Here is a 12,176-nt window from a genome sequence, read left to right on the forward strand (position 1 = left end):
TTCCAGTTAAATCTTTAAATTCCACAACTAAATATTTTAAACATTTCGATAACAGTTAACGGTTCTTCTCCAATATTGTAAATTGAAAAAAAAACTAATTCTCTATATTTTTGTTGAGTCTCGAAACATCTAGAAAATCTACCTTTTTCGAAGTCTTATTTATTTTCTTCTTTTGTGCTAAAATTTTCGGGTGCAAATTTGTGCACTTTTCGCCAATACATAGAATTTATGTAGTTTTGAGATTACATTGAAATTTTAGAATAAAATTAAGAACATAATTTAGTCATTATTATTGTAAACAAATAAAACATGTTGAATAATCATACTGCTATCTAGGAGTTTTGTAATGCCATCACGAAACGTCGCCTATCGCCTGTCATAATGATCACTATCGATAGCGTGGCATTACAAATTCAATCAAACCGTTGCGTGAACAAAAGGGAGCAATACAACTTGCTCCAACTTAGAGGATAATTGCTGCACGGTTATAGCAGTTCGTTCAATTTTAGACTGCACCTCAGTAATTTGAGTCCCAAATTTCTCGAACCCTTCGTCGATTTTCTGGTTAACTTTGCTCACCTCCTTTTTACTACTAACTACCTCGTAACTAATTTCGTCTATCTTCTTGAACAGCTTTTCCATCATTAACATAAGACCGTCTTCTCGCGAGACAGACGACACAGTACCATTGTCTCGTAAGACAGGTGACGAGGTCGCGATAGGTGCATTGTCAGAAATACTGTTATCAAGCGTAAACTCCTTGTTTCCCTTTTCGGGATCCTCGTCATTGCCATTGTTAGGCTGAGGTAGCTTAGCTGCTTCGCACCCTGCACATACCCAACGGTAGGAATCAGCGCTTACTAAAGCAAACATGCTAGAGGTATTCTTCATACCTACACAATCAAAATGAAACCAGCGAAGGCAACTCTCGCACATCACGGCTTTCACTTTCTCTACTCCTTCATTACTGACTACTTGATGCGCATTATCACAACATGCATATTCTTTTTGTTGAGAACCCAAACAAACGCTATCCCCATCGGAGCCACTTCCACGAGACGCCATTTTACAATCGCTTTACAAACACAGTTAGCATGAAACAAAACAAAAAGACATTGAAACTTTCACTTCAAGAACACTATATACTTATATAACACTCATAAGATATTTCCAGTCAAGCCTCCAGTCCCAGCACCGGAAAACAAAACTTACCCAACATCTCTCCACTTCACTTCCACTTCACCTGCTTAATATTTGAATTATCCATCAATATTATTAGACGTTATTCTCGAGCAGTACTCAGACAAGAGAATCATCCTAAGGCTGGGTCGCCACTTTTAATGTTACGATTTATTTCGCTTTCTTCCTTTCCTCAGAATTTGGCCTAGGTTGAATACTCTCCTGGGTACTAAAGGTACTCCAGGCTATCCAACCGTAACTTAAATTGTATTTGCACAACGAAAGAAAAAAAAATCTTAAGTTAAAATATAAAAGAAAAATAAAATAACATCCGCAATAATGAAGAAAGGAAGATTTGAAAGAAAAATAAATAAATAAATAAATAAAATTAAACTATACTTCGAATCAGGATCTTTCTCCTGTTGAGACCACTGCGAGAAGCACTGTAACTGTTGATAATATCCATAAAGTTTAATTCTTTCGTTCTGAAGACCAATTGCCAATATTGTTAATCCAGCTTATAACTAAGGGATATTCAGATCTCATAACACAATGACGACTACTTCGGACAGTACAAACTAAATTTATTGTTAGAACAGAAAGAAAAAAAACATAAAACTACAATGACAGATCTCTCCTTCCCGCACGAAGAGGAAAAAGACTGAAATACATTGCAAGTGGAAAAAAAAGTATAATTAGGTTTGAAAATTTAGTCCCATGTTCTTAATTCCAAATTTTGTCTTCACCAAACCTACCTTTACAACAATATCTACGCGAACAGAACATTTATTTTAATGCACCTCTTAAGTTTCCAAAAAAAATTTAGTTCAGGTTATAGTTAGTTTCATACAATATAAACTCTGTTTCGTCAATCCGATTCTTAGTGCAAGTACATTTTTGCATTTTGGAGATTTAGAATTACATAGTACAAAATTACAAGTTCTGTTTATATCGGGTTGACCAAAAAAAATAAATTGTTATGTTGCCTGAATTCAATTTCGTCACAATTTAGTATTAATTTTTACAATTGTTTTTAAACACTATTACATCATTCGAAAGGAAGAGGGGGGGGGGTAACATTTCTTTGACCTGCTGACATACATTAAGAATACAAAAAAAAACTATTACAAGGGTTTTCGGCATACTTATTAAATCGGTTCACAAACTGAATACAATTTTCACCCAACAGCTTTCCTAATGGGTGAGCACCCTATGAAAGTGGCAGCGGTGGAGATAGAGAATGGCCGGGCCTACATAAACACTGAAGAAATAAAATATTATCTGCCTTCGAGCGGGCAACCTGTCTATCTCAGGCGCAACACGTCTCTAATTACGCACTTTCTTCATATATTTAACTATTTCTTTGCCCATGGCTCATTAAATCGCAACTTCTCTAGTGTCACTTTTGTTTAGCACAAATTTTTAACTACTGATCGTATCTGCCAAATATTTCTTTAAACTACAGGGTGAGCGGACAAGCTTCAGGTAATTCCATTATCACAAGCATTTATATTAATAACATGTCAGCAGGATAGAGAGAGAAAGCAGTGAACGTTCTAAACATCACCCCCGGTTTATAATTCCATACTTAAAGTTTACTAGAAGGGTCCTATTGACCACAAACAACAGAGCCAATTTCAGATTTTGGTACACAATAGTTAACGATACTAAAACTAACCTAACTACTATAACTAACAAACAAAGAAAATAAATTCACACAAAACGAAAGAGATTTGAACGAAGATTTGATATGGAGAGGTGCTAAGCTAAGCGTAGATTTTTGATATTTGAAGTTCCAACCGAGACAAGTGGAAGTGGAAGTAAAGGGAGAGGAAGGACGAATTCTATCACCCAGGCGACTGGGGACCCATGCTTGACCGGAAAGATTTACTTTAAGCAATCATGTTTCTAGATTCCATTACTCTAAAGAAACTCATATAATGTTACTTCTATCATCGTAGAAACAATTTACAGTAAGCAGGCGTATATATTAATTTATCTTTGCTCCCCCCTTTTTATCTGATATATAAAAAAAATAAATTTTCGAAAACCGAGAATTTAGTTCATAGTTCAATTTTTAAGGTTGGTCACAGTTTATAAAACATCAGCCAATTCGTCCGAAACTAAATTTAGACGGCAGCAGTCACTTCCCCTACGCCTGGAATCTTCCGAGTCGCATGACCCTTCCGGATTTACAATTTATCTTCTAGATTTACTCCAGCCGCATTATAAATAAAAAAAATAACATTGATGTTACCTTGTAATCCTGGAAACTAACGGTCAAACCTTATCCACTGCGAACTAATCCATTATGGGTGAAGCACGTGCATCATCACCAGGGAAGAGGAATTCTGTCGTAGTTCGAATTACGGCTGTCTCACTTCATAGTTGTCCTTTAGGCCTTCACCCCACCTTCCTAACTATTTTTCACTAATAACTCACATATTAAACGCAGTGGGTTTCTTCTATTTTCAAGGTTTCAGTCCACCGTAGCTACCTGGGATGTTAACACACGCCATAGTCAAACCGAAAAAAAAGGACGCTATCCCCTCCCGGCGAGGATAGCTTCACTTCGCCCCCCTTATTTTCCAATTGGTAGGTTTAAATACCGGAAGATGTTGGAAATTTTAACATACTTATCCACCTATTAAATGTGGTAAAATAATTACGATTAGAATAAAAATATCTAAATTATAACTACTTACTTGAAATAGTTTAAAATTAAATTTTACAAAAAAAAACTTGATGTCCTTTGTTTTTCATTTTGGTTTTTCTCACTTGGTGGCAGCACATTCACGCACAGCGAGGACTATAAACGAACACTTGATGTGGCTTTGGATCGAACTCGAAGGGCGCCATTTTGGGTCCTCAGATCCCAACGATCTCATACTAATATAAACAATTATACATGAGCGGAAAAGGGACCGTCTCAAATTTTGTGTGTCATATAGGACACTCGGCGTCTAAAGAGGATAATCGATTGGAGAAAAGCATTTCAAGGTATCTATTATCGTTTCTACTATATAATGGTAAACGTTAAAACCGGAAATAGTTCATTTCTACCACCTGTGATTTGAGTTTCACTTCCATCACCGAACTCAATTGCTAACATGTGACCTCAAAACTTTTTGTCTCCCGGACGGCGGACACACACACACACAGAAAAAGAGAGAGGGAGAGAGAAAGACAGATAGGGTAAATATACAAAGGAGTTTTGATAAACCAAACTAGTGATGAGCGCAAGAGTCTTGGTCTTGCAGTTTTTGCAAGAGTCTTGCATGCAGGACCAAGACCAAGGCCAGGAATCCCGATGCAAGACCAAGACCAAGACCAAGGGGTGCAAAGCCAAGACCATACCTGCAAGACCAAGACCAAGACTCTTGCGCAAGAGTCTTGCACAAGTACCAACACTACTTGATTTTTTTTATATAGAATGTAAAAAGGAAGGAGATGGATTTCTTGGTTTCAGTAAAAATGCTGCTGGAGTGGATGTGTTCCCAGTAGTTTAAGCAATCCGTGTGAGTCGATCTGCCCCTGTAACATATAGCTACAGTATGTCGTTTTCTGAATTGGTTGCTCGCGTTTTCTGTAGATATTGTTCGTTTTCAAACCACAGATCATCTTGCGCCATGTGAGCTTTTTTGGCGGACAAACACTGTGTGCGTGGATTTTCTCAGTGTTTTTTCTGTTTCCTCCTACTTTCTTCATTCCACCATTTTAGTCATTTCTCATATTACCGTCTCCCTTACCCTTGATGCATAATCGTGGGACGTTAAACTAGATACTTCATTTCATTTCAAGCATATTAGTGGTGTTCTTCTTCCGAAACTAAAGATAAATGTAGTATTGAACATCGGCAATACCGTATACCATTGGTGTCGACGGGTATGGCCTTGGCTCCGAGACTCAAGTATCCGTCGGAAATTCTTAATGTGTTCTCTTAAAATTAATATCGAAATAACATTTTCATGATATTGACAAAAACTTAGTGCATGTGATCGCAAGTTTGATTTCATGGACGGATGTTTGTACGTTGAATAATTGTTTATTAATATAACTTTTAGCCTCCTCAGGTATATGGCACATCGAGGATTGAGTGATATAATATTATACAACAATAAATCTATATTATAAAATTGAAAGTGACTATTTTTTGACTACTAATCTCTTGAACCACCCGACCGATCTCGATAAAATTTTCAACATAGATAAGGTTTGGGCCTGGAAGTGTTTTCATCATTTCACTTTCACGGTAAAATTTAGAGGAGGGGGAAAAGGGGGAGTTATAAAATAATAAATAAAACTTAATAACTCTTGAACCAAACGACCAATCTCGATCAATTTTTTAACATAGATGGGGTTCAAGCCTGGAATGTTATCTGTCAGTTTACTTTGACGGAGTAATGTAGGGGAGAAGGAGGGAGAGATGTATAAAAATCAATATGAACAAAAATAAAAATGACTAAGATTGTGACTTAACAACTCCTGAACCGATCTCTATCAAATTTTTAACATGTATGAGGTTCGGTCCTGGAAAGTTTTTTACAGTTCGTTTTTTCGTTTCACTTAGATGGTGGAACGTAGTGGAAGAGGATGTGAGGGGAATATATATATATATAATAAAACAATAACTTTTGAAACACCCGACCGATCTTGATCAAATGTTCAACATAGATTAAGTTGAGGCCTGGAGCGATTTTTATAATTTTACTTTGATGGTGCAACGTAGGTTAGGGGAAGGAGACAGGTATATGTAAAAAACTAAAAATATAAGTGACTGTCATTGTGACTTCATCACTCTTGATCTAGCCGATCGATCTCAATAAAATTTTCAACATAGATGAGGTTCGGACTTGTGGTTTTTATCAAATCACTTTGACGGTAGAACTTAGGGGAGGGGAAGGGGATGGAAAGGTATAAAAAAATAAATAAAATTTAGTAACTTTTGAACCACCCGACCGAACTCGATCTCATTTTCAACATAGATGAGGATCGGACCTGAGATGGTTTCTGTCATATCACTTTGACGGTGCAGTATAGGGAAGGTGTAGGGGAAAGATATTTAAAAATGATCGAAAATGACCTATATTAAAATGAAATCTATAGTTTTTGGTGTCTCTGAGACAAACAGTGACACTTCTTATGCCGTTTAAATCCAATTCAGCCCCGCAATTTGGGGAGAAGGAGGGGAGAGAAATATAAAAATAATCGAAAACGATCGATGATATCAGAGAGCGCTTTACTAATAGTAAAAAGTGACTGACTAACGAAATATATTACTATTCTTTTTGGTTTAACCCAACGAAGTGGATAATTGATGCTAGTAATCCACATTCACAAGTGAGACTTCAAATAACTTGTAGTTTGATGCCGTTATTTTGTATTTCTAATACAGGTTGAAAGTATTCATATAAATTGAGTTTATACAAGACATAGACAGTTGAGTCTTTTTCAGTTTTCACTCAAATTATTCTAAAATATTAAGAGGTTTGATTATAATAATTATTATTTTAATTTTCTCTCTTTTTTTTTTTTGGTCAATGTTGCTAAACATGTCATCATCATCATCATCATAGCTATTCTGCCATTATTGGTAGATTACTTGCTGCAACTGAGAAGGTTTGACATTCGGTGCTCCTCAGCTAGTCACTTCGCCTTGACGTAGCAATTTTGTTTTAATACCTTCCTTCAACTACAGTCTCCTTCGATCCCTCCCTCTCTTTCCTTCCACAATACCTTCTAGCACGTCACTCTTAATACAGTTCCTCCTCAGCCAATATCCTAACCAGTTCCTCTTCCTCCCCTTTAACAATATGTAAAATTCTTCTTTTTCTCCTACTGCTAATATTTGTAACACTTTCTCATTCGTTTTACGTTCAACACAGCTAATTCTCTCTTTTTTCCTCCATGCCTACATTTTGAAAGCTTGCATTTTTTTTAAATCGCTTTTGCGTAATGTCCAGGTTTCTGCCCCATAGAGTACATATTGGAATCAGTAAAACAAAATCTCAATATTTAAGTGGAAGTTCGTTTAATACAAGGATTAGCTAATCGTGGTCGAAAAGAAAAATCTGACGCCTTTAGAGTGTAAAAATAATTTTGTAATTCATGGTATTTTAATAATCTGTGTCGTCTTGATTTTCTTTCATGCGTCTCAAGGATAGCCTCCCCAGTTTGGGAACCAGTGGAGTGTTGGATCTGTTAAAAAAATACAAACAGATTACGAAACGTTGTGATTTAGCATATGAGTAGTGAAGTGTGGGCACCCATTAAAAAAATAAAGGTCATCACCTATGTTGTACACTACCATCATACTTACACCAAGTTAACCTATATTACATTTAGAAACATACATTGTATTTCCGTTACTATTGGCGCATTGTAGAGTTTATTATCCCTTATATCCAGAGTAAAATTTGCCTACGAAAAGCTTGAGATTTCTTAAATGCAAGACTTGCAAGACCAAGACCAAGACCAAGACTGGGTCTGCAAGACCAATACCAAGACCAAGACCAAGGATTCCAGTGCAAGACCAAGACCACCCCGGTCTTGGTCTTGGTCTTGCATTTGCTCATCACTAAACCAAACTCCTTAGAAAATATAACAGCTTACTGCGTACAAATGCACTTTAATTGCATTAAACTATTTTGGCAAATACTGTTGCCTTCGTCAGTAGCTCTGGGAGCTAACTTGAAAGTTTGACACCATCAAAGTGCATTTGAACGCAGTAATTTCTACTTCTTACTAATTGATACGTGCATGTCCATTTTTGCTAGCGATTTTACTTGCATCATTGGAAAAAAAAAATGTTCTTATGAAAGTATAATATAACACTGTAATTATATTTCATACGTACCGTGGCTAACTCTTTTTCCGCATCAGATGTAAGAGGACTAGATAAAAGGCTCTGAAGCTCTCTTTCAACTTGTTTGTATGTCTGTTCCTTATTGCGTAGGTTCTCGGACAGTTTCTCGATCTGTTGATCCAGGACTTCGATATCTTTCCCTATTTCATCCTGACTCTTATCTTCATTAGCATCTTGACGGACAGCATACACTTTTTGCTTCCCATAAACTTTCTCCTGGATATGCCCGTCCTGGAAATGTATGAATAATTTGAAACACTAATATACAAGAATACCCTGTATAACGTGTTTATTTATTATTACACATATTTACCAATTATAATAGGTTTGTCAATTCAGTTTTTTTTCTTTTTAATATATATACGCACCGGGTGTCAAAAATTCGAGGGAAAGCGGGGTCTCAGTGGTAAAGTGTTCACCTCTGGGGCATGTGGTCCTTGTTTCGATACCAGCCCGCGCAAAGTGAGCCTTGTAGTGAACAAACACCGTCTACGTGGGTTTTCTCAAGGTTCTCCCACTTTCTTCATTCCACGCTTTCATTTATTTCTCGTCATCACAGTCTCCTTTAGGAGACGGCATAATCGTGGGACGTAAAACTTAAAGATTTCATTTCATTTTTTTCAAAAGTCCGGGGGTTATCTGTTATGAGTCAAGATTCGACAAAACAATTAAAAAAAAGGGGGGGTGAGAGAACTAAGTTGTTGGATATAGGCGTTTTTTCAGCTCAAAATGATATTTTCAACTGCACCAGTCGTTTGGACTCCACACTGCCCTATGTGAAATGTAAATGAAACCTTGCAAATCAAGCTGATTGTTTCGCCCTCACTATAACTAAAATACAGCGTTGTTGGGAAACGAATTTGACCTGTTTTAGGTTCCCTTACATAACAATGTGCATGTTCCTCATATCATTTTCCTTTACGTTCCGTGCAAAAAGCTTGCTAATCTGGAAACGTTGCTTCTTTTGCCATTTAATATTGGACACTTTATCAGTGTGGAATCTAAACAGCTAAGACGACTGGAAAACTTCCAACCATTTTAGATTGAAAGTTGCATTTTTTCAACAACTTTGTTCCCCCCCCCCCTTTTTTTTAAATACCTTTGTTTATAACAGAGTTGGTTTATGGCCCTGGAATTTTCATACACCCAATATACAAATAGATGGGCGTATGCTTAGATATTTTCGGGAGGAAGCATTAATGCGCCCATAGAAAAAGTTGTTTTTCCAATTTTTGGACCCCTGTAGCCCGTGGGCCCTCCTGCATGGCAAGGTCTGCGGGGTCGTTACTTACGCCCCTGGGCCCGTTCCATACATGACAAATTAATTAAGGGAACAATATTGACAAATCTCAAATCTATACGAATATTATTTCTAAGGCCCCTAATAGTAGACATTTTTTACTGAAATGGGCCCACGACTCATTTTTGTTTTATTTACCTTTTGTTTGCTGTTTTGTTTATGTAATGTAGTGAACCTGTTTGATGCTTCATTTATAATTTCATGTTCGTATCGAATATGGAATAAGAAAATTTTGACTTAAAGTTGGCCCCCTCGAACGGAGAGGAGTTTCCATGGGGGCAGCTTCCCTCCCCTGCACCCACAAGTTACGGCCTTGGGTGTATGTTCCAGAATAACTCTGGGACGTCTAAAGTAAGTTCAACTAAACTTGGTAAACATGTAACTTATCATCTCGAATACTGTGGGAGTAAGAAAAAAATCTTTGTTTCACGTTCCACGATTACGCTCGTTAGGCTAAGGGAGACGATGATTAAAACAAGTGAATGATGATGGAAGAATTGGTGAAATGAGAAAGTGTGAGCAAACAGGAGTACCGCGGGAAAACTCACGAACACGATGTTGTCAACTACATACTTGGCTGCGGATTGAACCAGGACCCCACGCACCAGATGTAAGCACTCTATCACTGAGCCACTGTGTGTTCACATACCTGTATCATTACCCAATATTACTAAGTCACCCATCCTGTAAATTTGAAAACTTGGTGGATCTCTATTGAAATACATTATGCTACCTCAGTTTATGTTTTTGTAAATTTGCGGAAGAAATATGAAATATGATTATGAAAAAGGAAGACATAAAAATATCAATACATGTGAATCTTACCTGTAGCATGCGTAAAAAACGCGAGAATACCTAATACAAAGTCTACACTTGCAACCACATAAGAACGGGCATTTATTCCGAAGTTGGTCATCCGCCTAGTTTTTGGCTAATGGCGTAATCATTGGATCCTTTTTGTACCAAAGTTTAATATTTAATTCACATAGTATTGCCGAGCGAGCGTTGGCGAGTGAACGCGGGTTACAGCCCCGCACATTGTTTCCCGTCTGTATTACAACTAAATGGGAAGGCGGACCTACAACCTTGTCGCCATATTAGTTATGTTACTTACTGTTACATTGAACCTTGCCGCCATGTTGGTTACGTTACTTACTGTTACATTGAAAAGTATAACTTTCTCCACGTTTCTTTACAGTCATTTGCTTATCGCATTTTGTACAATTTATGTTTAGATTTATTAAGCCATGAGTTTTACTTACTTTTAATACATTTTTTCTGATTATCTCCAGCCATGTTTACAAAAGAAATGCTTATTACATGCCATAATCATACCATGAAGTAACCTCGCGCAAAGTAGTTCCCACCGCTTGCCAAATAGTTCCGTGTTTAGAACCGTTTATATAAAAAAATAAAACACAACTTTTGCTATGTTTATACATTATCAAGCACATAAACAAGCAAATTATTCATTTCTTCACGGTAATTTTTTAAAATATTGCTAGAAATGGATGACCAACGTTGGAACTTAACCCTAAGAAGGTACTGTTACACATGGAAGCGATAATAGGCAGCTTTTAAATCACGATCTTTAATGATCTAAGTATCCAAAGGATGTACAAAAAGTGTCCGAGTCATTCCAATTAGCTCCCGGCAACAGGGTTGGCAAAAACCATTTTTTTTTTTTTTGGTTTAAACCAGGTTTATTTGGTTTAAATAATTTGCTCTATATATTCATATCATATATGGACAAATAAGTTTGTTTCGCCTTGATGTTATTATGCAACAACCGGGTTATGCTGAAAGGGGTCACATAAGCTTAAAGCGGAATAAAAATTGCTTCTCGAGTTACATCCGAGAGAAATTATCCTCCATTTGAACTCGGAATCAGGACTAATTAGCCACAAATGCGATACGTCTGCCGACTCACTCACGAAGGAATCCTGATAAAAATACCTTGTACAGATCTTTACATGCTTCTTAATGTAACTGTCAAGAGTCATTTCAGGACAAAAAGATAAACAGTTGCACAAGTGAAACCATTATACAGAAATGCATATGGACAATTTCAAAGTACTACGGAGTACAGAAGAACTAATTTAGTTCAATTTAGTTAACGACTTTTATTGGTCCAAATTAAAGAAATGCAACGACTTAATTTGCATATCAGTAAGAAAAGTGAATAAATATACGAATTATTTGAGTCCACTTTGGCTCAGACTCATTTATACATAAATAGATACCAAAGATACTTCTCATTTCACTAAATGCCTCTCGTGGGGTCTGTATGAAACCCTTCCACACACAAAAAAGCACGGCAATTCGATGTATTTTATCAATAGTAAACATTGAAACGAAACAATATTTAGAATTTTTCTTTGATTGCAATTACATAACAATAATAACAACTACAAAAAATCACAAAACCAAAATTTATAAACTTATATATATATATATAAAAGGTTGCTTTTGTAGTATAATCTTTTTGAGTAATGAATGGGGAATTTAGGTCTGAATATAATACGAATAATATACGGGAGTGAAACGTGATAACCCACAAAAGTATGTCCATCAAGATTTTACAAACACTTACACTTGTACGAACATTTTTCGTTTTTTGGTTTAAACCAGCCAACCCGGCCCGGCAATGACGATAATGTCCGAGAACAATCTTAAGGTATGGTGCAACTAAGTTATGTCGTGTTCAGATATCAAAGAAAATAAAAACAGCAAGTTCCATGTTCCGTTAAGGGGGCCCAACACTAACCTAACTTAACCTAATATAACGTTATATTATGTAGTCAAACTGAAATCAATAGAAAGAAGTGGGGA

The 12,176-nt window shown here is 36.5% G+C and overlaps 1 protein-coding gene across 3 annotated transcripts in view; it reads right to left on the reverse strand.

Annotated features, from left to right (window-relative positions):
* The window catches only part of LOC145664872 (homologous-pairing protein 2 homolog), a 134,025-nt gene that overhangs the window by 33,847 nt on the left and 88,002 nt on the right, over positions 1 to 12,176 (reverse strand). For all 3 annotated transcript variants that reach the window (XM_081731917.1, XM_081731916.1, XM_081731919.1), the window contains exon 3: positions 8,036 to 8,275. In XM_081731917.1, the coding sequence (XP_081588043.1) occupies positions 8,036 to 8,275 (240 nt within the window). The remainder of the gene's footprint in view (positions 1 to 8,035; positions 8,276 to 12,176) is intronic.

This window comes from Thermobia domestica, chromosome 11, assembly GCF_964235325.1.
Source record: "Thermobia domestica chromosome 11, izTheDome1.hap1.1, whole genome shotgun sequence".
Classification (NCBI taxonomy): domain Eukaryota; kingdom Metazoa; phylum Arthropoda; class Insecta; order Zygentoma; family Lepismatidae; genus Thermobia; species Thermobia domestica.